The sequence below is a fragment of the Eubalaena glacialis genome, chromosome 4 (genome assembly GCF_028564815.1).
Source record: "Eubalaena glacialis isolate mEubGla1 chromosome 4, mEubGla1.1.hap2.+ XY, whole genome shotgun sequence".
NCBI lineage: Eukaryota > Metazoa > Chordata > Mammalia > Artiodactyla > Balaenidae > Eubalaena > Eubalaena glacialis.
In genome coordinates this window covers 145336-172159 of record NC_083719.1, presented here as the reverse complement: position 1 = coordinate 172159, position 26824 = coordinate 145336, and the positions used below count along the sequence as shown (strand labels likewise).

At 48.9% G+C, this 26824-nt stretch overlaps 1 protein-coding gene across 2 annotated transcripts; it reads right to left on the bottom strand.

Annotated features, from left to right (window-relative positions):
* Positions 1–3996: 3996 nt before the first annotated feature.
* On the bottom strand, positions 3997–26806 carry SDHA (succinate dehydrogenase complex flavoprotein subunit A). 2 transcript variants are annotated; one of them, XM_061189087.1, is made up of 15 exons: positions 26698–26806; positions 20922–21011; positions 19767–19928; positions 17714–17857; positions 17328–17492; positions 16563–16711; positions 15789–15913; positions 14056–14224; positions 13032–13227; positions 12207–12378; positions 10317–10435; positions 8914–9025; positions 8621–8751; positions 6758–6871; positions 3997–5477 (listed from the first exon to the last, which is right to left on the bottom strand). In XM_061189087.1, exons 1-15 carry the CDS (start codon positions 26758–26760, stop codon positions 5391–5393), a joined length of 1998 nt encoding a protein of 665 aa, XP_061045070.1. In that variant the 5' UTR covers positions 26761–26806; the 3' UTR covers positions 3997–5390. The 2 variants fall into 2 exon arrangements, with proteins under 2 accessions (XP_061045070.1, XP_061045071.1); XM_061189088.1 differs by having other exon boundaries at positions 20922–21008; positions 26698–26802.
* Between the last annotated feature and the right edge of the window lie 18 nt (positions 26807–26824).

Below are 26824 nucleotides of genomic sequence, written 5' to 3'. Positions count from 1 at the left end.
CGCCTAGACCGGGGCGGGGCCCGGAGCTCACGCCACTTCCGGGGCGGTCACGGGAGCGAGCGCAGCCAATCCAGTCGCGACCCTGTTGCCAGGCGACGCCCGTGCGTCCGGCCAGCGTGTCTGGGTCCCGTGGGCACCGCGCAGCCGGTGGCCTAGGCCAGGCTACCCCTAGGGTCGAGGACGCGCGTTGGGAGCCGCTTCCCCGCAGCGCAGAGTGGACATGAAGGGCGGAGGCGGCTCCCTCGAGCATGGTCCATTCTTGCACCAAGGTCATGGAAGGACTGTGATGGAGGGGAAGCACGCGCCCGACATTCTTGTTTTTCTGGACTTTTCGCCCGCCCCCGCTCGCGCATCTCAGCGGCCCTGCGCCCCGCTTCCCAGGAGCACACGAAGCCCCGCCTCCGGCATCTGACAGCGCCCGCCGCTTCCCGGCTCGGCCTGCAGATGCGTGGCCAAGCCCAGATGTCCCCTGCTGGCCATGGTGGGCTGCTAGCGTGTCCCTCTCGGCCAGTTGACGCCACCGCCTCCGTCTGGACACCGACTGAGCCGCAGCGCACCCCGCGCAGGGAAGCCCAGCTTCATTCAGGGCGCTCCCGCCGCCTTCCAGCCTCTCAGGATTTTCAGCTCCTGATCCAATCACGCTGACTCATTTCATCCTCCTCCCCTACTTGGTTTGTGGAAGGGCCGAGCACCAAGGAAGCACCTGACACTTCCTTCCTTGGACACGAATCCATTATTCAGCGCTCTGGCTCTGTATCTGACCCGCTGTTATTCTCCAGCTGTATTGTCCTCAGTCCCTTTTCTCTCTTCTAACCACCAGAGCATATGCTGGAGAGCTCTTTAAACTCTTCAAAGAGATTAAGATACTGTGACTTTGACACTCACACAGATTATTATTTTACAAACCTCAACAATGTGGCTTTTTTCATGATTTAATGAATTCAAGTGTTTTCTAGTTTTATCCTCATAAAGCATTCACATCACTCGTTAACTAATCCTTTTTACAATTTTCCACAGCTTTTTGATCTCTAGTTTCTGAAACCCATTTTTTTCTATCGCCCATCTCTGCCTTTTTTTGTTCTCTAGAAAGCTACAAAATTAGTAACTATGATTTTGCAACCCAATTTATAAGTTTTCCAGTACAGAGTGTACAGGGAAACTTCAGCAAGAAACTTCTCAGTGACTCCAGCTGGCCTTGGCTTCCCTCTCCTGACGGTGTCACGGGTTCCACCAACCCTTGATGGAGTCCAGCCTCAACTGCCACAGCCAACACCATCTGTGGGGCCCAGAAGTGCTCCGTTCTGCTTTCTGTTTAGTTCCAGGGGTAGGAAATGATTCATTCAAGGGAAGAAGCATTTACTGAATCTACCCTAGTGTTTAAATATTACTATGTGTAATCCTCACACCAGCACCTCGTGGCAAGGTATCAAGGTCCACATTTTACTGAAGAGAAAACTATGCTGGTCTAAGGTCAAAGAGGCAAGAAGAGATTGTAGCCCAGGTCTGTTTGTACTTTTCCTGCATCATCTCAGCGGTGGCAAGGCTGACTCTTAAAAGGGAGATTAATTTAGGAAACGAAGATTGAAACAAAGGAATCATCCCCCCTAATGTATAACCCTATATATGTACAAATGAGTCTAGGATTCATCAGAGACTGGCCTGGTGCTTTCGCAACTAGGCAGCCTCAGTCACCTCAGCCCTGATGGCTAAGAAACTGAGACTCTGAGAGGCTAATGGGAGTGCACACATGGGCCATGGCACCTGTGCTGTGCTCTAGGGCAGGGTTTAGCCTGCAGTCCTGGCCACAGACAGCTGTCATCTACTTTGGGGGGGGGCGTGGGGTGTGTGTTACCTGGAGTCCTGACACCACCTTACAAAGATGTACAGCAACAGTGGCGACCACCTTCTGTCAAGAGAAAAGGGCAGATTGTTTCCTGCCCCTGGTACTGCTGACCCAGTCATTTAAAGTATTGATGTGCTTGCCACTATCTCCTCGCCTATCTTGGGATTCAATTCCCTCCTAACCAGGTCTGTTCTAAGCTTTCCATTTATATAGTGCTTCTGGGTGGAGGAGAGGAGAAATGAACTGAAAGCCAACACTTCCCTAATATTGGGCCAGCCTTTCCTTTGGTCTAATTTCTCTGAGCTAATTGGAAAATGCCTCTTATTATCCTTAGAATTTTTCTAAACACTGGCTCTAGACATAGGGTGCTAGCACTCCTAACACTTTTCAGTCCACCCTCTTGTTCATCTGTCTTTGGCACATAGTAGGCCCTCAATGAACATGTTAAATGAATGGATGACCAAGTAGGTTATGTGCCCTGGTTCTGTCCTTTGTACACTTGTGTGCATGTGCACACACACAATCTTGTGTTATCTACCTTACCAGCTTCCCCTCGGAAGACACTTTGGCTCGTTAACTTGTGTTTCTTTTCTTATCAGGACCACTCTGGCATTTGCACTGGAGACTTCTCCTTTTTCAGTCACTTTCCCCTTTACAGCCTGGTGTGGAATTCCAGGCACAGGCTGACTGAGCCCTGCTCTCCCCTTCCTTTCCAACCAATACTCTTGCCAGAATTCAGATGAAAGCGAATGACCTTCCAGTTTTTTCACTCTGGCTTCTTACTAACTGTCAATTTACTGAACATAGGATGTTTAGTATAAGAAACTACCAAACATCTACACTACCGTTGGCCCATAGAACTTCCAATGAAGGAATTGTTCTTTATCAGCCATCCAAGTGTGGCTACTGAGCACCTGAAATGGATCAAGGTGACTGGGGAATGGAATTTTAAATTTTAAGTAATTTTAATGAACTTAAATGTAAACAGCCATGTTGCTATGTCTGTTGCTATGGACAGTGCAGGTCTGAATATTTTACTGTATATCTTACCTTTCTACTTCTTTTGATCCATATTAGAAATTATCTATATCTCTCTGGACAGTATTCTATTTTCTTTTCTTTTTTTTTTTAAGATTTTTTTGATGTGGACCATTTTTAAAGTCTTTATTGAATTTGTTACAATGTTGCTTCTGTTCTATGTTTTGGTTTTTTGGCTGCAGGCCATGTGGGATCCTAGCTCCCTGACCAGGGATCGAACCCGCAACCCCTGCAATAGAAGGCGAAGTTTTAACCACTGGACCACCAGGGAAGTCCCTCTGTTTTCTTTTTAACTTGACTCACATTTTTTTTTACTTCTCTGGCTCGCCAATTCCCCTAACACACGTGGGTTCATTGAGAAACCTTGAACAAACATTTTATAAAACATTTCCAGTATGAAATATTCTGCCCGGTGGTTCCTTAACTAGCGGAATTCCATAGGAACTTACATTTCCAGACTACCCACTCCCCAGTGGTTTTCTTAGTCTCCGAATATTCATGAAAATAGTTTGAAGGTTTGTTTTTGGCTCAGAGGTCGCAGACAGACATAAGGAAACCACCCCCATCCATTATTCCTTTGCAACCATCAGCCCTCCTGTTACGCTCCCTTGCTTCAGGGATACCTGTGCTAGCTTTGAATTCCCTGTCCTAACACTTCAATGCTGCTCAAATGCCCAGGTTAACACTCCCACCTACTTTACTAAATGCCCTGGCGTCTACTTCCTCATTATAACCACTGGCAGGGATGAAGCGGTCTGAGGCTGTCAGCAGTCTTTCCGCCAGTTATTTTCTCCTGAAAACTACCTCCTTCGTACTTGTTAGACCACATCATTCCATGCAGGTGGTTTTCAACGTGTGGTCCCTGGACATGTTAGGAATGCAAATTCTCAGGCCCAATCCCAGAACCTACTGAGTCACAAGTTCTGGGGCAGGGCTGGGAATTCTTTAACGAGGTGATGTTGATGCACTGAAGTTTGAGAACCACTACATTAGGATTGCAAAACGGTGATCTTGAAGTTCTATCATTCCTTACTCATTCATCTGCGGAATTCCTCTGTAAAGTTCCCTGATCAACTAGGTTATCATGAATTGCAATTTGTAGAAAAAAGGCAGGATAATCATTTCATCAGTTTCCTTTAATTGTCCATTTTCAGTGTCAGGGTTAGTGCCCTAGTTACTTCCAAGAGTGACCAATAATATTTCTTGTTCGGTTACTTTTGGCTTTCTAAAACTATCATTATGAATTCAGTTTTTAATATATTCCATCTGTTTCAATCAGATATGGCCATTGTTGTTTGGATTGGTGAACATCCAAAGGCTTACCATCATACTTTCTCTGCAAAGCTGTGGGAAACAGGGACTGAGACACTGTGGTGGGAATGCAGAATGTCACAGCCCTTTTGAAGAGAACTTACCAGCATCTAACAAAACGACAAGTGCATTTGCCCTCTGACCCAGCAACCCTACTTCTAGAACTCCACTTTGAAGAAACTGGCTAAGAAAATGACTTCAGTTACTCACTGTGGCATCAACACAAATGTCCTGCCAGGGGACAAGGTACGCTCATGCGGTGAAGGAGGACTCGGCCGTAGGATGAGTGATAAGGAAGGACCTCCAGGATATGCAGGCAAGGGGCAGGGCCGTCTGTCTAACACAACAGAAATACATACTTGCTTTCTGTTTTCTTAGGACACTGACTAGAAAGAAAAACAACAGTGGGTCCTGCGGAGGAGAGAGAGGAGAGCATGAGGGACGGTTAAGGAGGTGAGCTCTGAACACAACAGGCTTTGAAATCATGTCAATGCTTTACATATTTATAAACTTTAAATTTTTAAAGGCAATCCCTAAACTAGAAAAATAGAATCTGAAACGAATGAACTCAATTGCCTCAGACTGGATTCTACAGAAGCCGACCCTGAGACAGGAACTTGGAAGGTGGCCCCAAGCAGCATCTGCATGGAGGTGGAAAACGAAGAAATCCATCTGCACCCACATCAGTTTCATTTAGTATTCGGTCATTTAAATACTTCAGGACACACGTTCACATATTAAACCATTCGCTTGCTAAGAACTAGGAGGAAATGTCTGTTTTCTTCATTTGCTGTCAGGCACCAAAATTCATTTTCACTTCAACATACACTGCAACAAAATTTCTGGATTTTGATGCAACAGAATAAAAAGATGGTCACGTTCTATATTTCAGGTCAACAAATATGCCTCAGGTCAAACAGTATGATTTTAAAGGAACTGGGAAATAAACGCAAGTTTGTAACTTATGTTTCATCTAAGAACTGCACCCAGTTTTATTATTTCTCAAGAATGAAGCAGGGATAAAGGCAAGCTGAACACTTCCTGGCTGTTGATTACTGGCAAGCTGCTGGCCTCTGGTAGGAATCTCTGTCAAGTGGCATCCTCAGTCACTCGAGGACAGTGTAAGAAGGCAGTTACAACATGAACACGTGCACGAGCTAGTATACATAATTACAAGGGCTGGTGACCTCCGGCCTCCTCAATAGGAGCGGATGGCTGGGGGGACAGTGGCGCAGTCAGCCTCGTTCAGAGTTCTGTCGATTACGGGTCTGTATTCCAGGGAGACCTAAGAAAGAAGAGTCGGTGATGCGTTAGTGCACAAAAACGTACAAACAACCCTCTTGGATGCTTTTGGAAAATCAACCATAAAAGCAGATTTGCAGACAAACACGAACTTAAAAACAAAGGTATTCACGGGAACATTTTTCAGTAACAAACTCGGGACTGACTATGTAAATCCATGTATGGAATACAGCAATTAAGATAACACGGTACCAAATTCTCAACGCTTTAAACTAAAACTTAAACTGAAAATGCTCAAAAAGTAGGTGAAACCTTGTATGTACTGTTATCCTTTATCCGTAAATTATGTTTGTATTTGCAGTTTTTCCTACTTCTAAGTGAACATTTATATACATACGAAACTTGAAAGAAATATTTCAAAATGATAATAAAAGATTTCTCTGATTGGTGAGCTTATAAATGTTAATTTTCTTCATTCTTCTTGTACTTTCTACACTTTCTAAAATGAGCATGTATTTCTTTTACAATCATAAAAAAACCCAAACACTACAAAATTAGGCTTGTATTAAGAGGATCGTCTGACTGTACACTGTCAGAAAAGAGCCTACATGAAGAACTATGAAAATTGCTGTCTGCCTGCATTAAACAATCCCACTAGGCACTCTAGAAGTATGAGGACACAGCACAGCATAACTTCTGTAAATCCAGATAGACAATTAAGACTATCCCTTAGGGAGCTCTGAAAAGCTTACACTTTACATCTTAACTATTTCTGAATCTTAATGCCGAGCAGAAAGGCCAAATGGGTGAGTTATGCTTTGCTGGGGTAAGACCGACGGGGGCCCCACTGCTCTCTCAGCTGGTAGTTTCCAGGACCCTGCCTGCCCCCTGCCCCTCCCAACTTGTTCCCTGCCCGGGGAAGCTAAGGGCTGAACAGCATCCCCCGGGCTTCCCTGAGGCTGCGTCCAGGTGGTCCAGTCAAAGGGAAGGAGGGGAGGGGTGTCTTCCCGCCCCACCCCCATCCCTGCCCGCAGCTCACTGTGGGCTCAGAAGCTCCGCCTCCTCCCCTACAGCGGGCCTCCGGCGCTGGCACACCCCTGCCCGGCACCAGCGCAGTGGGGGCGGCGCTTGTGAACCACCGGCCACGCGGGGTTCCGTTTCCAGGCAGAAGCCTGACTGTGCCTTTTCCGTGGCGTCTCAGATCGGCCCACGGTCCATGTAGATCCATGCTGCTTCTCCCAGCTCACCAGACGCCGAGCCGCGTAACACGAGGGGCGGCCCGCGCGCCATGGCACACGTGAGCAGAACCCGCTCCCCGCGTACCTTCCCAGTCGTGACGTCCACGCAGGAAAGCGTGTGCTTCCTCCAGTGCTCCTCCAACGGCTTCTTGTGCTGCCCCTGGATGGGCCTGGAGTAATCGTACTCGTCCACCCGCTCCTGAGGCCACAGAAAGTAAGTTTATTTCGGAAAGTGCCGTCAACAAACATTCTACACAGCAAAACCAGAAAACATGGCAAAACATGGGAAACTCATTAAAAAGATACACGAGCCTAGTCTGGCATTAATCCCCCAGATCCCACTCAACAAGGAGGCCTCCATCGTCAAAGCGGACCTCGTGCAGAGCCAGGACCTTCCCAGTCCCAGCGCGTCTCCTCTACAATTCCCACTGAAACCGCGTGCGCAGGTCTGATGTGGGAGAGCGCACGGCTGAGCACCACACGCAGAGGAAGGCCGTGAGACGCGGGGCCCCTCGGCCAGCGGCCGGTCCTCTGGACGCACCCATGGGCCCTGACTGGTGAGCCGTCAGCCCTCTGGACGTAGAGATGAGCCCCTCACTCTGCGCTGGCCCAGCCTAGGGCCCCTCCCCTTTACTCATCCCATCTCCACCACAGCAGTCTGACAAGGTCAGGCCCCGCGCAGCACAGCTGGGCAGCAGGCTGCAGCACAGTGGGACCCAGAGCTCCACTTCTGCATGTTCTCTCTACAACTAGCAGATGGGTGTTGGAATTAAATCGATCTTTTATGCACTTAAAAATTTATCAAATACTTTTCCTGTCTTTTTGCTCTGTACTCTTGCAGAGTTCGACTTTTTCTTTTAGCCTTTTTTATTTAAATGTTCTAATTTTAGCAATTATATTAAATTTTTCAAAAACTTTTAAAGAGAAGCTGAATGCTGCTAAGGGATATCTTGCACATGGTAAGAGTAAGACACACAAAACCCTCTTCAAATAAAACCCAAAACGTCCAGCTACTTGGCAGTTTCTGCGGAGTGAGGCCAGGCCTCTTGCCTGGGGCACTGAGGCAGGGAGCAGTCCCTCACGCCTGCACCTGCGCCTCCGGGAGGGAGGGACGACCCCCCTGGGTGAGCGGGCTCTGCCTGCACATCTGCAGTGACGTCCCGTCCCGGCCGCAGGGACCAAGCACAGGCTCCGGGAGAGGCTTCTGGCCTCGGTGCACAGGACGAGTGGGCTCGCCGACCTCCTCCTCTAACCGAGCGCTCAGCACGTGGGATCCAGCTCCAGTCAGTGTCTCACAGTGGATCGAAATCCGGCTCCTCTCGCTCAGCCTCTAGCTGAGCCACCCAAGCACTGTCCCGGACCAAAGCCTCTGTGTCCACCACGGGAAGGCAGCTCAGCTCCTGCTAACGTGCTCCATCCTTACCTGGACTGCCCCCCAAACAACCCCTTCCGTGAAAGCCTTAACTACCACATACCGAGTACTCTTTTCTGCAGAATCTGGTAAGTGAGCTCTGCATAAAAACCAGTTCATTAAAACAACGGTGATCCAAGATGAGGCTCTATAATCCTTTCCCAAACCAGGGGTGGGTCTGAAACAACGAGTTACTCATCATTTCCAGTCAGTAAGTGAGCACTTCCAGGCAACAGGACCCGCTGCACACTAACCTTTGCCCTAATGAGGCTGAGAGACGCAGCAGCAGATACTGATCCAAAGCCAGAGAAAGGTCAAACTAGTACTGAACACGGTGAGAACAGAGGTACGAAGGTTATCAGAAGAGAAAAAGCATTCTTCTCAACTGGCTTGTGGAAAATGCAGAGAAAGCGCAGAGAGGTGAACGCAGAGAGCGCAGGGTCAGGGCTGAGCAACGCAGCGCGGAGGACAGCAGTGCACGCGGTGGTGGCAGGGGTGGGCGGGGGGCAGGGGAGGGGGTTGGACACGAAGGCGCACCTTGAAATCCTCCCTGGCATGAGCGCCGCGAGACTCCTTCCGGGCCTCTGCTCCATAAATGGTCTGCAGGGCACAAAGCATCAGGTTCTGCAGCTCCAGGGTCTCCACCAGGTCAGTGTTCCAGACCATTCCTGGGCACACAAGGCAGCCGTCAAAGACAACAGGACCCAGCCAGTGTCCACTCAGCAAGGACGAGTTACGTCAGCGCTAAACGGGTCGGGCTGCGCCCAGAAGCAGCCCGCCCTGCAGACACCCAGCAACAACCGTATGCAGGGGCCCGAGGAACCACTCACCCCTGTCAAACGTCTTCAGATGCTTTAGATCTCCATAGAGCTGGCTGATCTTCTCACAGCCTTCCCGTAACACGCTTCCCACACGGAACACTGCAGCATGACTTTGCATCGACTGTAATACAAAATATTTGTAAGCTTTTAATCCATGAGGAAAAGCCACGCCAAGAACTGTTAAACCTTTAGGGTTTTTTTCCTATGCATTTCATTTTTTGTAAAATATTTATGTAAATAGAAAAACTAGGAAATTCAGACTGTGAGTTTATTACTCTGAATTTTAAAACGAAGTTTCTTTGTTTGTGAGAACTTAAAAAACCTACCCTTTAAGCAACTTCCAAACATACAATACAGTAACATTAACTACAGTCACTATGCTGTACGTTACATCCCCAGGGCTTATTTTCATCTGGAGACTTGTACCTTTCTCCATGCTTCTGTTCCTTTACTCCTGCCCCCTTCCTTACCATCCCATGAGGCCTCCCCGAAGCCCAGTCTCGTTTGAAAACAGAACCACAGAACCACAGTCCTATGAGAATGGCCATATTCACCTTTTCCCTTTTGGTGGTGTCTGTGTGGATGGCCCAATGGAACCCTTTCAGGATGCAACTAAAGCAAGGGGCTTCACTCCAGAAAATGCGCCCACACAGAAATTCTTGCAAATAATTTCAAGTGGATAAAGGTCTCATTCATGGACCAAGAATCCCGGCATTAAAAGAATTTGATTGATTCCTAGCTGTTTTATTTACTTATTTATTTTATTTATCTAGAGTAGTCAACTAGTACTTTTAATTGACCTAAACCTGTGTTACCTCACGCAGTAGCCACTAACCATGTGTACCTACATTTAAACTGAAATTAAATAAAATTAACTTAGACTGGCCTCATTTCCCATGCTCCACTATCACGTCAGAAATACAGACCGTTCCATCAGATGTGCTGATGCAGGTGACTGTGGCTTCCGCATGCCATCCACACTCCCCCTCCTGACCTCATTCAGGGGCATCAATGGGCCCAGTTTAAAGACATTTCCCAGAGTTGCCGTAAGTAGGTGTGATGATGGGATTATTCCTCAGCAACGAGACGTGCTGGGCTTGGGAAGCTCCCAGCTGGGAACCGAGCTTCTCGGACCTTCCACTGTCCCTCCTCCTTCAGGCTGGGACAGAAGACCAGGGCCAGAGATGGTCTGAGGAGGGAAGCTGCACCAAACACCTAGCACGTTTGAAAGGCCGAGTCCTGATGCTGCAGAGTTGCTGTGTCTGCCCTGGGCTGCCCTCTCTAGCCTTCAGTGTGGAAAGCACACCCTTTTATCTTACTCAGGCCTGAGCACGCCTCCGTGACTCAGCAACCCCAGTGCAGGGCTACCAACACAGCTGGCCTGCTCACCCAGAGCGTGTCCAGGCTCCTACCTTCTGCATGTTCAGCCGTAGTTCCGATGTTCTTATGCTTCCATTGGCAAATCTCAATTTGTCAAGATTCATGACAGATTCTTCCCCAGCATTTGGTTTAATCAAGGGAACTTTATCTCCTTTAAAAAAAACAAAAAACCCCACCAAATGTGTATTATACCCTTTCAGGGAGTTTGGAAAATGCATGCATAACCTGAGCTAATATTCCACCTGGACCACTCTATCCCTGAGGAAGCATCTATTGATTTGGGGCCAAAGAGTAAACAAAAAGACAAAATTTCTGGCAAAAAGTTGGTGTCCAATAAGTAATCTTTGAATGAACAAAACAGAAACCCTCTCTTAAGGTCAAACATTAGATTTACGCAAACAAACCTTGCACCGCTACTCTGTGAAGGAAAAACACTTCATCCTCCTTAGCCGTTCTCATTCTGCCCAACCCCGTTCTGGTTCTCAGACCTTGTTGGGGTGGTGGGCGGGGTGCCTGGCTGGAGGTATTTAACAGCCTCCTGCTGACCCTGACCCTGCACCCTCTTACATTAACCTCAAAATTTTCTGTTCTTGCCTTTCTAAAAAGATAAACGCTTTAAGGGTGTTTAAGCTGTTTTGGGATGACATGTTTTTAAATATATTTTCTGTAGAAGGTAACACACGCAGGTGTGAAATACAGAAGACAAAGGCCTGCAGCCACTCTCTCTCCAAGGCGAGACCTGCCTAAGCTCTTCTAGGCAGGCGATTTTGCGAGCTTTTGTTTTCAATGCTTTAAAAAACGATCATTCTGTAAAACGGAGTTTTATCCTTAGGTGCACCGTTCTACAAATTTTAACACACAGACTCCTGTAACTATCATGATCAGACTATAGAATTTAAGCATTTTAACATTTAAAATAGTCATACTTTGGGGAAAGTAGTGGGGCAAACACTTTTCCTCTCCTTTTGTCTTTAAAAACTAAAGCGTAACGAAAGTGTGATACCACTTTTAGTGCAGTTTGCTGGTTCTGACAAGCAGAGCTGCGTCAGCCCCACCGCAAGTGGACCCAGGCCCTGGTGACCACCCACCATCTCCTGCCCCAGCTTCCCTTCTCCAGATGCCACACAAAAAAATCGCACATATGTGGCCTCTTGCGTCTGGATCACACAGCCTGACAAAGATTCACCCGTGCTGCGCACGTGTGGGCAGTCTGTTCCTTTTTAATGCTGAGTTCCAGAGGTTTTAAACGCGTGCATTGATCCTTCAGATAGAAAAGTATTCTCAAAAAACTTCCTTTTTCTCGCTGTCAAAGAAAGGGAACCTCAAATTTTCTGCTTTGCTCTGAGGGATTGCTACTGGGCTCTGGCTACAGCAAAATGAGCACGAGAGTTGTTGTGAGACTAGCACATGTATCTTTTCCTCGACAAATGCTTTTAAGTTACCACAAAAGAAAATCACTGATGGAAATCCATTCTCTCATTGAGGGGAGAGAGCTGTGACTCAGTCTTCTATTTTGTTTGCATTAACTCCTCCCTTTCTCCCTTAACAGATTTAGTTATAGTTTGTTTTTAGTATTTTATTAATTTTCTCTAAGTACCAAAAAGTTATACATTCATTTATACCTGCCATTTAAAACATTTCCTTGGAGATAATTCATACCAGACAAGTAGTATGTGATAAAACCCTATTAAATAACACTTTCCCAATAGTGATTTTTCTGAGAACATAATGACTGCAAAAAAACCCGACTAAAGTTACTCTTCTAACTGCCCCACCTACCCTGTGTCTAGCCTCAGGTCTATCACCCTAAAAATCTCTGACCTTCTGTTTCCTCACTTCCAGGGAGAGAAAGCCAGATCCCTACTGTACGACTGCGAAGCAAAGCGCCCTGCAGCAGCCAGACCACTGGAAGGAGTGCGCACCGGGCCTGCAGGACTCCGCGATGCTCAGGGCGCACGCCCGGCCGAAGACGACCAGGTCCAGGAGCGAGTTTGCCCCCAGTCGGTTGGCACCGTGCACTGAGGCGCAGGCAGCCTCCCCACACGCGTACAGCCCGGGCACGATCTGATCCTGGCCGTCCACGTGCTTCAGAACCTGGGGAAGAAGACTCAGCTTACGGAGCGCGGTCTGCTCAGCCCCCCTTCCCTATAGCGGGGGGTCGGGGAAAGGAGAACAGTTAAAAACCGGACCTACACCACCTACAGGGAACCCCCCCAGACACTGCCCAGCCTCCTTCCCTGGCCCCCGTGCCGAGGTCAAAGGACCCCAGGCCCACTCCTCACACCCAGTAGCACCTCCCCCACCTCCTGACGTGCCCCTGCACACCCCCTCCGACGGAGGGCTCAAAGCAGGGGAGCATGGCGGGTGGAGGGCATTAAACGGGGAGGTGGGGGACTGGAGTCCTAAATCAGACTCTTACAACAGTTCCACCCACCTGCCCGAGGAGGGACTAAAATCAGGTGACTAAAACGCTCTTTGTGAGCCGCAAACCATCCAAAGGTATTAACTGTAAAGAACACACAGGTTACAATTTATAACATACAACCATGTAGGAAAAACTGCAGTTTGACCTCATGTCTGTGACTGTTTACTAAGAAGGCATGAATCAGTTATCAGCGGTTACTTGAGGCGTGAACGCAGAAACCGGAGTCAAGCCAAGGCCCCTGCCCTGCCTACCAGACTGCCCAGGACTTCTGAGGGAGGCCCTGTGCAAGGGGCCTGCGGTGGCACGGGCTCGGCACCATCACCTGCCCCTTGTAGTTGGTGGGGATGCCGCCCATGTTATAGTGCACGGTGGGAAGCACGGGAATCGGCTCCTTGGTGACGTCCACACCCGCGAAGATCATGGCTGTCTCTGAGATGCCAGGCAGGCGCATAGCCAGCTGTTCAGGGGGGAGGTGGTGCAGCTGCAGGTACACGTGATCCTTCTCAGGGCCACAGCCTCTGGTGAAAAAGGACATCGCGCCATAAGGTCGAGAACAGCAATCCAGAAACTGTGAGGTCACAAAATCCTTGCAGCACCTGAGGTTCCACATGCTTTGATCCTGGAGGAAATGTTCCCTTCATTAAGGCCACCTTTTCATGGCGTCTCTTCTCAGCACCCACCATGTGCCAGGGTAGACACCAGGTGCTGGGATGCAGCCACAAACACACGACAGAAGCCCTGCCCTCACCGGGCTCCCACCTGAGGGTCGGGAGGTCACAATTTGCCACATTCTCCTTGGTGAATGCATTACAGGGGTCTTTCACACCAGATGCTCCAAAGAACCACCTGACTTCTCATTTCTGTGTGCAAACGTGATGCCTCCAGAGGCCACACCCCCAGATATTTAACCAATGTCACCACAGCGGGCACGAAGTCAGGCACTGAGGCCTCACGCTGCTTCACTGAAGAACAAACCACCCACCCACCTTGAGGGCCCCAAGCACCCGGGAGTTCAAACAGCATACCAGCTGAAGCTCGCGCACTAAATTCAGGACAGGGGTGTGTCTTCTCCCCCATACTGTCTACTTCTGTCACACACTCACTCACACACACAAACCATCTGAGATGGACTTGCAGCTAACTGGCTAAACTTCTCAAATGCAGAGATCCTAAACTGACAGACAACAGTCAGAGGTAACTGCACGTAGGCCTCCGGGGTGGGCGGGGTGCTGACACTCAACACAGAAGCCCCCCAGCCCGTGCTGAAATGCAGACACAAACCACAGCCACCAGAGGGGTGGGGCGTGCAGACATGCGCAGACCCCTCTGGGGACAAGCACACAGACCTTCCTTCACGGATCTCCAGGGTCATGGAGCGGGATACGACGTCCCTGGACGCGAGGTCCTTTGCGACAGGAGCATAGCGCTCCATGAACCTCTCGCCTTGACTGTTGACAAGGATGCCTCCCTCTCCACGGCACCCCTCCGTGATGAGACAGCCAGCACCGTATATGCCTGCAAACAACGAACCGATTAAACACGTATAACCTGAGGACCGCTGGGCCGACATCTCAAATGCAGATGTTTTTCCCCAGATACTTCGGGAGGAGACAGAAAGGGTGTGCAAAGAGCACCACACACACGAGGAAGTGTGAGAGAGGAAAAGTTAGGGCACAGCATGATGCCGCGGTAGGAAGAAAAGCAATGACCAAGCTGCAGAGGAGAGAGGCCGGCTGCGTGGACAACGCAGCTCTGCTCAATACTCCGATTACAGCTGTGCTTTAAACTCTCAACGTGACAAAGTTTATGTTAAATATCTCGGTTTTAATTGTTACTAAAACCTTATCAGGTTTTAATTGTTGAACGTCCTTTTGCACCATGAAATTGCGTTGGCTCCCGTAGGTACAGAAACCAGCTTGGAAATCTGGCATATCAAGTAACCAAACAACAATACGGCAATGATCACTAGAGCCGATACTTAGGTTGCACCCGCTGTGTACAACTCTTAAGTCTCACCACAACAACAACCCTGTGGGATGGTCCCCCTCTTCCGAGACAAGCCCACCAATATGATGCTGGGAGACGCAGAGCCCAAATCCAAATCTGGCAACGGGGAGAGGCAACGGGAGAGGGGAGCTGCGCCTTGATCTCAACTGTCCCTCTATGTAACGAGGACAAGGATGCCCAGCCCTGGGTGTTACACGTCCATCAGCGTAGTTTGAAGGCTGTCACTTTTATTAGTGCACCAAAGGGTTACCGTGCCTTTAAAACAAGATGTAAATTCCTGTATCTCATCTTTCAGTTTTCCTAGTTTCAGTGGCCATGTCTTCTGGTGGTTTATTTCTCATACGTTGAAAAGGAAGCAAAAGAAATGGAGCTCTAACTATAGAGGGAATTCAGAAGTCTCAGACATTTTACTGGTTAAAAATAGCAACAAGACTACCACCTAATACTTTTTTTTACTCCTCATCCCTGCCCGGGTCAGAAAGAACATACTGGCAGAGCAAAGAGAAAAAACAGGCCCTGGTCTTTAGTACTGTGGCAGCTCCCCAGCTGACAGATCAGTCACCAACCCAGAAACAAAGTTCAGGATGGATTCGCCAACTCCCCTCCCAGGCCCCCTCCCACGTTCGTGCACTCATCACCTTCACCTGTGGACATCTCAGGGCCCCGCCTGCCGGGCTCTGTCACTGTGGCAGCCTGCCATCTGTCTGTGCCTCTTCTCCACTCAAATGCATTCCCTCTGGCTTTACTGACTGAGGCCCTACCATGTGCTGGGCGCTGCGAAGACAGCGGTAAATGAGACAGACCTGCCCCCGCCTCCCGGGGGGAGCTGACACCCCAGTCGAGGAGAGGGACGCCGAACAATCACTGCTTCACGTCTGGCTAAGTGCGCCGAGACAAGGCGTCGAAGTAAGATGCTGGCCTCCACTGCCTTGGGGGACATAGGGAAGAATCTCCTCGGGGAAGTCACGAGTTAGGATGTGAGATACGAGAAAGCAAGTGCACGTAACTGCAGAGGAGCCTTCCCACAGGTACCGAGCACCCGAAAGGCACAAAGAGCCTGATGCCATCCTACCTGTGGGGTGGAACTGAACAAACTCCAGGTCCTGGCAGGGAAGGCCTGCCCTGGTGATCATGGCAGTGCCGTCCCCGGTGCTGGTGTGGGCGGATGTGCAGCTGAAGTAGGTGCGCCCGTAGCCTCTGGAAAACAGACAGGCCGGCAGAGAGGTGACTGCACAAGTGTCCCATCAGGTCCTCCTTTCTAATGGACTCGAGTGGACCACGCAGCCCAGGCAGCACCTCTGTGGGCGCATGTGCACACGTTGCCCTGGGCAACTGGGACGGTGGCCTCGGGGGCAGAGAAGGCGCTCTCGCTTGTACCTTAGGGCACTTCTGTGCTAGGTAACTGATTTCCCTGATAAAAATGTATAAAATAATAAAATCTAAAAACATTTATGGATGCACTTCTTAAAACGGTTAAAATAACAGACTGACAGTATATAAGATGGAATTTACTTATTTTTCTCCTGTGAACAAACAGCACTTTTCTACCCCAGAAATCAGCATAAACACAGCATCCCTCAAAGCAAAGGAGACGCTACTCCAGACAGCATCAGACTCTCCAGGCCTCAGCCTCCTCAAGGGTCCTCCCAGCTATGAACTGCTGACACTTTCTTGCCACTGTGAGGCAGGTGCTGGTGTCGCCCCTCAGGCCCCCAAAGCTACCCCTTGCCGGGTGAAGTCACAGCCTGCGCCTCAGCCGTTACTGCACGACACCCCTATTCTCATTAGAATACATAAACTCAGCTTGCCTGCAGAGAAGTTGGACACGACAAAACCAGACTCTTACCCAGTGGCTACAACAGTGTTCTTTGCTCTGATGCGGTGGATGGACCCGTCTTCTATGCACAGAGCAATAACGCCTCGACACTCCCCGTTCTCCATCAGGAGGTCCAAGGCAAAATACTCCACAAAATAGCTGGTATCGTATCGCAGAGACTGAAAAAGAAAGGAAAACCATCAAAAAAAGGGATCCTGCGTTTGCAATTGCACTGTCAAAGCTAACAGATTGGAGACCTTGATCTGCTGTGGGGCACAGGGGTCAGGCGGACCCTAGCGGAACACTGGGCTGGAAAAGGAGCCACAGACTTCAACCCACGGATGACAGCGCTGATGCCGTCGTGTGACAACTCAGCTGTACAAACAACGCACCCCAGAAGAGGACGCCGTACGCGGGACACACCTCTCAGCTCTACACAGCCCGAGAGGCGCCAGAGAGGCAACGCCGGCCTCCGCTCAGGGCTGCTGCGAGAGCTGCGCCCGCGGACCACGGGGTCCCGACTTCCACCAGGGCGTACCGCACGGCGTCTGCCGCCACATGGCCACTTAGTCCAAGGAAAACAAAACGCTCAGCGCATCTGTAATGACTATCAATTTAATTGCTTAGAACAGATACGTTCAAATTAACGGCTATCAAGTTACTCTGCTGCTCAGAAAGCGATCCCTGGGCGGAGAGGCTGGCACGCTGGCCTGTCCCCGGGGTGGCCTGCCTCCCCCGTCGCCACACGCCTGGCCTGGCCGCCTCCCACCACCCCGTGCACCCAGGGCACCTCACCCTTCCATACAAAGTGTGCAGCAGCGAGTGGCCAGTGCGGTCGGCCACGCAGCAGCAGCGATGGGCCTGCCCGCCTTTCCCAAACTGGAGGCTCTGTCCACCAAAGGCACGCTGGTAGATCTTCCCACCTTCAGTTCTGCTAAATGGCATGCCGTAATTCTCCAGCTGAGAAACAGAAAAACACCTAGTACCTTAAAGGGATCAAGACGCTCGTGGCTAACTCACACTAGAACCTCAACAGAAACCTGAAGCCCAGAACACACACATTCTACAGAGAGCTCAGCAGCAGCAGAGGCGCTCTCCCGTTAGAGCAGCTCGCTGCCAACCTGCCGGCCGACCACTCCCACCACACCCCTCCGGCATCAGACGGCCGGCAAGGACGTTACCTCCACCACCGAGGCCGGGGCCTGCTCCGTCATGTAGTGGATGGCATCCTGGTCCCCCAGCCAGTCGGAGCCCTTCACAGTGTCGTAGAAGTGCCACCTCCAGTTGTCCTCCTCCATGTTCCCCAGGGCGGCGTTGATCCCTCCCTGAAATGCCAGCAGCCCCGTGAGCTACAGCAGGCTCGCCTCCCCACTGCCTCCTGCCCGGAGCCAGATTCGGAAAAAGCCAGCTACTCGTGGGAGACGGTCAGTGAGGGATCTCACCGTCCGGCAGACTCCGAAGGGCATCTCCTCCCCCTGCGACCTAGAGACAGGGCCCAGTTATGGAATCCCCCAGCCTCAGGCGCCTCACCCATGAGAGAGACACGGAGCCCAACCCCTTGGGGCGTCATCTGGAGGGTCGGCCGAGGCTCCTCAGATGAGGCTTCTTCCTTACCAAGCCCAGCATGTAAAAGGGATTCAAATCTAATAGCTTCACGACAAACCTTCCCAATGGTACTGGAATGCACGCGTTAAAGGCAGAAGCGCTTCCTGCCGAGGGCTCAGAGCCCCAGCCTGCCCCTCAGAGTCACAGAAATCGCAGTACAGGGACAAACATTAACACCCGTCCACCCCCTCCACCCAAATTACAACTGCACATCTCTTCAGATAATCTTTCTCCCAAGGCACGTTCTCTAACTTCCCTTTCTCCCAATTGTTATTCAGTCGTAACTTTTGAGTCAAGCGCTCTCATTGGAATTTCTTCTCCAGTTGTTGCTGCTGTGCCTGTTTCATGCTATGTTTGGCTACCACTAAACGAGTCACTAGCACAGAGCAAGGAACCTTGGACAGACACGCACGAGTCTCCATGTTCCTTCCTTCCTCCCTCCTCCATCCCCTCCAATCGTAAACCCAAACACAATCCTGATAAAAAATGTTAAGTACCAGGGCAGCAGAATGTAGAAAGCTGGTTTAAAATAATGCAGAAACGAAACTGCCTTCCAAAGGGGTTATATAAATTTATATCCTCACCAGCAATGTAAAAAAATGTGTTTCCCCATAGCCTTGCCAACAGAGTTTTGTCAAACTTGGAATTTTGCTAATCTAGTAAGTAAAAAATAATATCTCAATAAATAAATAAATAATACAAAAACACGTGGCCCAGTGCATGCAAAAATGCTGTTATCCTTCCCCCAATTAAACCTTCTTTTCTCGAGAACCAGCATTCAAGTTAAGCTACCCTTTTCTCATTCTTTTTATTGTATTACTATTGCACTACCTGAAAACTGTATTTTTTGCAATACCGTTCAAAATTATCTGCTTATATCTATTCTTGCTTTTACACAATGAATTATCCAAGGATATTTATTACTTATTCTTCAGTTTAAAAAGCATAGCTTTCGAACAAAGTATCTAGGCAGTTTAGTGCGTAAAGAATGTGGCTGGACCCTGAATATAGCTGTTCCAGATGTAATGGTGATGGGAGCTCTTACTGCTTCGTAGAAAGTCACCACATCCTCTGTTGTCTCAATGAGGAAATGTGTTCAAGTATCAGAAAAGACGGTCAAATGTGACTGTAGAATACTACCTGTATACCAGCTGGGCACTACCTACAGTGTGCCTAGAGTGAAAAAACAAAATAATAAAGTCACATGATTTTCCACCTTACTTTTTCTTCTTCCCTAAATTCAGAGCGTTAAAGGCCATTGTTTTCTGTGCTGCAGCTTCACACCATCATCAGAGCTTGTCACCACCACTCGAGGTCTGCCCTGAGGTTCCGGCAGATACAGAGCGAGCCCACAACAAGCTTGTTCGCATCGGATAAGTGCAGTGAAGGAGATCACACCATGATGGAGGCAGGCACGAGGGGGCAGGACCGGAGCAGAAACAGGAGTGACAACAAGGCTCCAGGCAGTGAGGCGGGGGCAGGGTGGGCAGAGACCTCCTGGCGAGTAAGTGCCAAGAGAAGAGGGAGCCCGGTGGGGGGCGGCCCGCGGCGGGAGGCTGCTGTGGGGGAGCGCCGGGCTGCGCAGTGCCTTGCAAGCACCCAAAGGACGGAGAGAGCCCTTTCTCATACCTGGGCTGCGACAGTGTGTGACCTGGTGGGAAAGAGCTTTGTGACGCAGGCCGTGTTAAATCCTGCTTCAGAAAGGCCAAATGCAGCTCGCAGGCCTGCCCCTCCGGCGCCGACCACCACTGCATCGAATTCATGATCCACTACTGGGTACTGCGTAGAAATCTGGAAAAGAAAAGTCCCCCTGTCAATCACGGGTTCAACTAGGCCAGACCCTGAGGCTGTGGTTACGGTGAAAGAGAGTCACTGCCACGCCCAGAGGGCCTCCATCCTGTGCTGGGACTGCACACCAGGTACAATGCAGTAGTCACAGCAGACGTGGTGGGCTCACCCTCGAACTGAAAGGGGCCGGCAAACAGCTCTCATCAATAGCAGAGCACCGATCCCACGGAGCTAGGGCACCCACCATTAGCTGAAAGGCCGAAAACTCAAAGTAGGGGACCCCAGATGCAGAGGAAAGCAACACCACAAATCAAAATACCAGTTCTAACTACGGTTTTTCTTTGCAATTATCATTTTTACTTGTCTTCTCTTTTTACATTTATACCCATATACATATACAAATCTAAGCTTACAACCTAGTATAGATCATGATTTGAAGCTTCTCATGGAAACACTGCAATGTTGTTTCATTTAGATAAGGACAGTCCATTCACCTGAGTGACCATCCAGGAACCAAGGACACAAGTCTATTCCAGGTCCATATGGTATTTACGACTGAGAAAGTGCCCACAAGCATTCAGTAACTACTGTGAGCTTATGAGACAGGAACTTAGCAGCAAATTCAGTTTCTCCCCCAGAGAGCAGAGGGCCTCGTAAACACAAAGGAGCCCAAGCCGCTACACGGCCCTCCGCCGAGAAGGGCGTCTGTCACCGTCCACTCCAGTGAATACTGTTCATCTGACATTCGTATTTCATTATTTTTTACTTAAAGTTTCATCTGGCTTATAGATATTTAAGAGCTACAAACAAAAAAATGTTAATATCTAGGCTTATATTTATACTATAATTAAGTATTATTACACTAGAAATAATGAGCATGCATTAGAATGAAAATTTTTAAAGTAAAACCTGTGTTACTCAAATACATTAACAACTGGTATAGAACCCTACTCCGTTAAGTCAAAAAAATCACCTCTAACAAAGTCATGAACTTACTGCATCTGAAACTTTAGCGGACGACCTCTTACTGCTGTCAACGGTGAAGTGAAAACTGCGGGCTCCTGTCTGCAATGCTGCTGGCCGCTGCTGAAACACAGATGGGGCACTAAGTGTCTTCACGGAACAGGGGACTTGTAATTCAAACTTCCCTTCTAAGCCGTCAACCTTCTTATGTACCCAGGTGCTCCCCTTTTTTTTTTAAATTAATTTATTTATTTTTGGCTGCATTGCTGCGCGCGGGCTTTCTCTAGTTGTGGTGAGCAGGGGATACTCTTCGTTGCGGTGCGCGGGCTTCTCACTGTGGTGGCTTCTCTTGTTGTGGAGCACAGCTCTAGGCGTGCAGGCTTCAGCAGCTGTGACATGTGGGCTTCAGTAGTTGTGGCTCGCGGGCTCTAGGGTGCAGGCTCAGTAGTTGTGGTGCACAGGCTTAGCTGTTCCACGGCACGTGGGCTCTTCCCAGACCAGGGATCGAACCCGTGTCCCCTGTATTGGCAGGCGGATTCTTACCCACTGTGCCACCAGGGAAGCCCGCTGGTACTCCCTTTCACCCAGAAGCCTTACCTGGAACCCTCCACTTTACCCTGAAGGATAAGGCAAGGGCTAAGGACCCAGGGCAGGCCCAGGAGGCGAGGAATTGGCACTCCAGCAAAGGCCTTTCTAGGTGAAGTTTGTTTCCAAACAGGACACTGACTCAGGAAATGACAAAAGGCACACTTTCACATTAATTTCTTAATTTATGGTACTTAGTGGAGAATGGAGAAGACATCTGTGTTGCCTAAGTGGCAGTTTTGCAAAGAATGTAGTGCTTTTCCAGGATCCATCCCAGCCCTCTTCATACTGGAGCTCCCCTATGAGGTTCTGCGGTTCACTGGAAGAGGCGCGAGGCAGTGCATTGGGAGTGGATACTCCAGAGCAGGCTGCCACTGGGTGTGGTAATATCCCTTCCCTGAACACGTGAAGATTCAGGCCCAGAGATGCTCCTGGTCCTGCTTCGCCACTCTCCACAGCTGCACTAGGCTCAGCCCCACCCCTTTATCTGTCACACTCCACGTGCTGTCCCCTCTGCTAGGACACCTGTCCCTGGCCAGCCTCTACAACTGCAAGTCTCAGCTCAAATGTCCCATCCTATAACCATTTACCCAAGAAAATGGTATTAATGAAATCACAGCCCAGCATGAGAGGCAACCTTCTTCATAGGCTAGCAATGGTCAGCAATTTAGGGAATAAGTTTTTCCATTCTGCTGACTGCATTTTACTAGACCACTGATAGAACAGTCTTAGAAATATCTTGAAGAACAGTTTTGGGAAATAAGTACATTCAACGATGACAAAAGGGATGACTTCAAGTATTCTGCAACTGGAAGAGATGTTTCAGTTCTGAGGGGAAAAGAAATTACGCTATGGGACAAACAAGTGAGGATTACAGGGAGGAGAATTACCAAATACAAAATGAACTCCAACTGAGCTGTCTGAACCTGGACAGACTTCCCTGTAAGTGAGGGACTCAGGCCAGGGCTGGATGACCTGACCGACTACTTGCGAGGAGCGTCAGAGATGGCTCCCTCTAACTCTGAGACTGAGTGGCAGCCGACACAAGTATTGAGTTTATTTTAATAGTTCCAATTAAAAAGTAGTTTCCTGGGTTTTTAAGTAGATCTGAACTGATAAGAGTGATACTCCTGAATTCTCCATTTGCCATGTTAAGTACGTCTGTTTTTATTGACAAAACCACTCTTTCAGATATGAACTAAAAAAACAAATATTTTTCAGCTGTATTATAATTTTTAAATGATAAAATCATATTTTAACAAAAAACTAAGTCACTGAAAGAATTCTAATACAAACGTTCTTAAAAATTTCATAAAGTATAATATAAATACAGCTAATAGCACCAATAACAGTACATTTTGTGATACCAAATTAAAATTAAAATAGAAACCGTGAGATTCCCTAAGTATTTATTTCTTCTTTCTAGGATGTTCACACACACACACCCCCCCAACACGCACACGGTTAGCTTAAAAAGCAGTAGCTACCGTAATGAAATCTTTAACAAATTATCATATTATCTCTCTGTGGAAAATAGTAACATTGTTTTTTGTATCTAAATCCAATTTGGGGAGTGATTTTAGAATTTGGAGAGTCCAATTTTAATCCAATTTCTGTCTTTAGATAAAACTCGTATTATGTCAGTTATTTATCTAACGTTTTTTGAAGAGAAATTATCAAACATTTCCCAAGAAGGTAACGAAAAAGAATGCAGAAATCTACCTAAGGTAGAATTAAAAGAACACAGAGCTCTTAATAGCATAAAAGTACAGGTGACTGAATGAGGAGGAAAAGGAGAGAAAATGTGAGAAGGGTAGAGATACTGATGCCCTCCATCCAGCAAAGTGGTGCTGGGGGCGGTCCTCATCTAACAAAATACACCTGTGAATCATGAACAAGAAACCAATTTGTAAGCACAAGCTACACAATTACAAAAGTAGACAACAAAGGATCTGAAGTGGTTGCATAATTATATTGGGAGAACTGAGGATGTGGGTAGCAGGATGGTTTAAGTGAACTAAATCCTCATTTACCAGCAAAAATCAATGTCCAAACTGGACAAAAATGCACCTGCATATCAGCTAGAGAAATGGAGGTAAAGAGCAGGGACCAATACCAAAAACAATTCCAAACTGATTCCACTGGGGAAAAGGTCTGGGGAAGGAGGCGGTCTTATTCCTTTTCACTTATAAGGACTTCTGTACTGACATTGTTTTTTCCAACTATGTGTAATTATTTTCACTAAAAATTTAAAGGTTTTTAAAACAGGGATGTTTAAAATACCATTCACATGATTACCAAGGGCAGGCTGTGAGCTGTGGGCCTGGCATGGAGGAGCGCCACACAAAGCTTTCACAGGTTACCTCACAGAACCCTCATTAACCCCACAGAGAAACCGAGTCTCTCCAGGATGCAGGAGGTCTGGACTGGGTCTGCCTGGCTGGCTCCAAATCCTGTACTGTCCCCACCATCTAGGGACCCTTGGGAAAAATCTCTGGGACTCCAAACTAAGATGAATATCCAGGTTGTACGCCAAAACTGAGCCACAACTTTTCAAGTGAACCAGGAAAAACATGACACGGAATGCAGAACTGAAAGCCAGTGGCATTATAATTGTCCCAAGAAACAAAACGTTACTACAGTGGCCTAAATAATGTAAATCTAGATACACCATTAAAACATACTCAGAATGATACATTCAAAGAGAAGAAGTTGACTTATTCTAGAACAATATCTTGTTGAAAATTGAAAAATCTCATCTGAAGTGAGAAGTTAAGCAACTATTTAAAGTTCTTGGTTTTACCTTCCCTTTCGATTTAACTATCAATACTTTGGAACAGTTTGTAAATTCTGTCAGTGCACTGGGAAAACGGAAAAGGAAACAAAGGCAAACTAGGTTTGATAATTTTGTAACTTGAAAGCAGCTGTAAATATGACTTGGAAACACCACAGAACTGAACAAAATGAGATAAAGAAAAATTCTGTGGACTTTATTCAAATTATCCTCACCAAGGACGCTTTATGAACATTCCTCAGCTGGAGATCACGAATTCCTTTTTTTTAAATTTATTTATTTATTGATTTTTGGCTGTGTTGGGTCTTCATTTCTGTGCGAGGGCTTTGTCTAGTTGAGGCAATTGGGGGCCACTCTTCATTGCGGTGCGCGGGCCTCTCACTATCGCGGCCTCTCTTGTTGCGGAGCACAGGCTCCAGACGCGCAGGCTCAGTAGTTGTGGCTCACAGGCCTAGTTGCTCCGCGGCATGTGGGATCTTCCCAGACCAGGGCTCGAACCCGTGTCCCCTGCATTGGCAGGCAGATTCTCAACCACTGCGCCACCAGGGAAGCCCCTTTCTTTTTTTGTTCTGCTAATTTGATGCTTTTGTTCTTGCCAATCTGAAACTCCAGTACACAGCTTGTGGACAGATTAATTTCCATAGACGCAAATAATTTCCAAAGGTATCTACATCAGAATAAAAACCTTTAGAAACCCAAGACCATCTTCGGTAGACCTAACCTGTGGTTCAACTTTGCTAACTCTACCTTGCCATCATGTTCACAACCACCTGAAAATGGGACCGTGGTGAAGATTCAAGGAGACAGTGGAGCACAGTGCTGGCAGCCAACAGCGGGTTCAACCGAGATCACTTCCAATCCAGCCAATAGGAAAGGTTTATGCTCCAACTTGCGGTGCGCTGAACTTCACTCTTACTTTCAGCTAAAAGCTCACAGCTGAATTCCTCCCAGCCCAGCTTGAGGAAAGGACAGCAATATTTTCATAAAATGGCAAAGGGCGAGTGGTAGGTGAAGGTTGTCTGCAGGATGGAAAAAGGAACTCCCGGCTCCAGTTTGGTCTGAAGACAGACGTGTCAGCTCTTCCCCAATCACCACCACATACCAAATCTGTCATCTCACCTAACGATAAGGGCCCACTCAGACGTTTGCTCAAGCTTCGTTGACTAAAACTACCCCACTGACCATGGACTTCATTTCCTGCTTGTGGACTCCCTGCTACAACTGTGTCTTAGAGCCCAAGATTTGGGGGCTGGGGGAACCTCTGCTCAGTAAGAACCAGCAACACATGAAAGCATTTAAAATGCTTTCTGGTGTTGGTAGGTTGTCCGACTAAACCGCCTCACATTTAACTTTTTTTTTTTTTAGAAACATCTCGCCTGAGTTAGAATTCAAGCTTCTTTTTTGTTTTGTTTTGTTTAATTTTTATTTATTTATTTATGGCTATGTTGGGTCTTCGTTTCTGTGCGAGGGCTTTCTCTAGTTGTGCCAAGTGGGGGCCACTCTTCATCGCGGTGCGCGGGCCTCTCATTATCGCGGCCTCTCTTGTTGCGGAGCGCAGGCTCAGTAATTGTGGCTCACGGGCCTAATTGCTCCGCGGCATGTGGGATCTTCCCAGACCAGGGCTCGAACCCGTGTCCCCTGAACTGGCAGGCAGATTCTCAACCACTGCGCCACCAGGGAAGCCCCTAACATTAACTTTTAATTCCTGTATTTTAAAAAGAAGAAAATTGTGGGTATAATTACAGGCAGAAATCAAGTCAACATTGTTGAAAGCCTTGGTTCCCACTGGGACCTTTACTTTGTAATTAAATTACTAACTAGGAGGCTCGAGGAGTTCATGTAAAAGAACCAAATAACTAAATCCTCTAAATTCAGTGCTTCAATAAAACCCCCCAAAATCGACTCTGAAGGCCTCATTGTCAGGAGTGCAGGGGACAAGGTCCAGCAGCCAGACCTCGGGAAAGCACATCCCGGACCGACCCGAGTGGGGCTAGCGGGACTCCGCAGGGAACGCCCAGAAGGACACCCGCCCCGCGTCCGCCCCAGTGGCTTTGCGGTCAGTGCTTGGGGGCCACCGCACAACCCCCAGAAGCAAGGCCGAGCCTAGTGCCAGGGCTCCGCTCGGATCCCACCAGCCCGGTTCCACCGCTATCAGGCCGCCCCGGGCCCGTCCCGCCGTGTGACCTTGGGCGGCCGCGTCCTGGAGCGCGCGCCCGGAGCTGAGCGGGCTGCCTCGGCCGTCGCCCCAGGCTCCTGACCGGGCCCCGGGAGGGGAGGGGTCCCGGGCGGCCCGCAGTGTCGTGACCTTCACCGCGCCGCAACCCGCCCAGCTGGGACAGAATCCGGCAGGCCCTCCCCAGCCCGTCCCACCTCAGGGTCGGGGGCGCGGGACCCAGCGTCCGCCCTGCCCCACCCGCGGCGCCAACTCACCGCCCAGGTCAGCGCTAGGCGCCGGGCGCGCAGAAGCCGCGACACAACCCCGATCCCCGACATGTCTGCCCTCCACCGCCGTCCCGCCAGTCCCCGCGCAGACCGCGCCTGCGCACGTCGCCGCGCC

Coding starts and splice junctions, on each gene's coding strand:
- SDHA (XM_061189087.1), bottom strand. CDS start 26,760: ATGTCGGGGATCGGGGTTGTGTCGCGGCTTCTGCGCGCCCGGCGCCTA. Junction 9,026..10,316: donor TACGGCTGAACATGCAGAAG/GTAGGAGCCTGG, acceptor TTTGTATTACAG/TCGATGCAAAGTCATGCTGC. Junction 6,872..8,620: donor ATGCCAGGGAGGATTTCAAG/GTGCGCCTTCGT, acceptor CTGTGGCCTCAG/GAGCGGGTGGACGAGTACGA.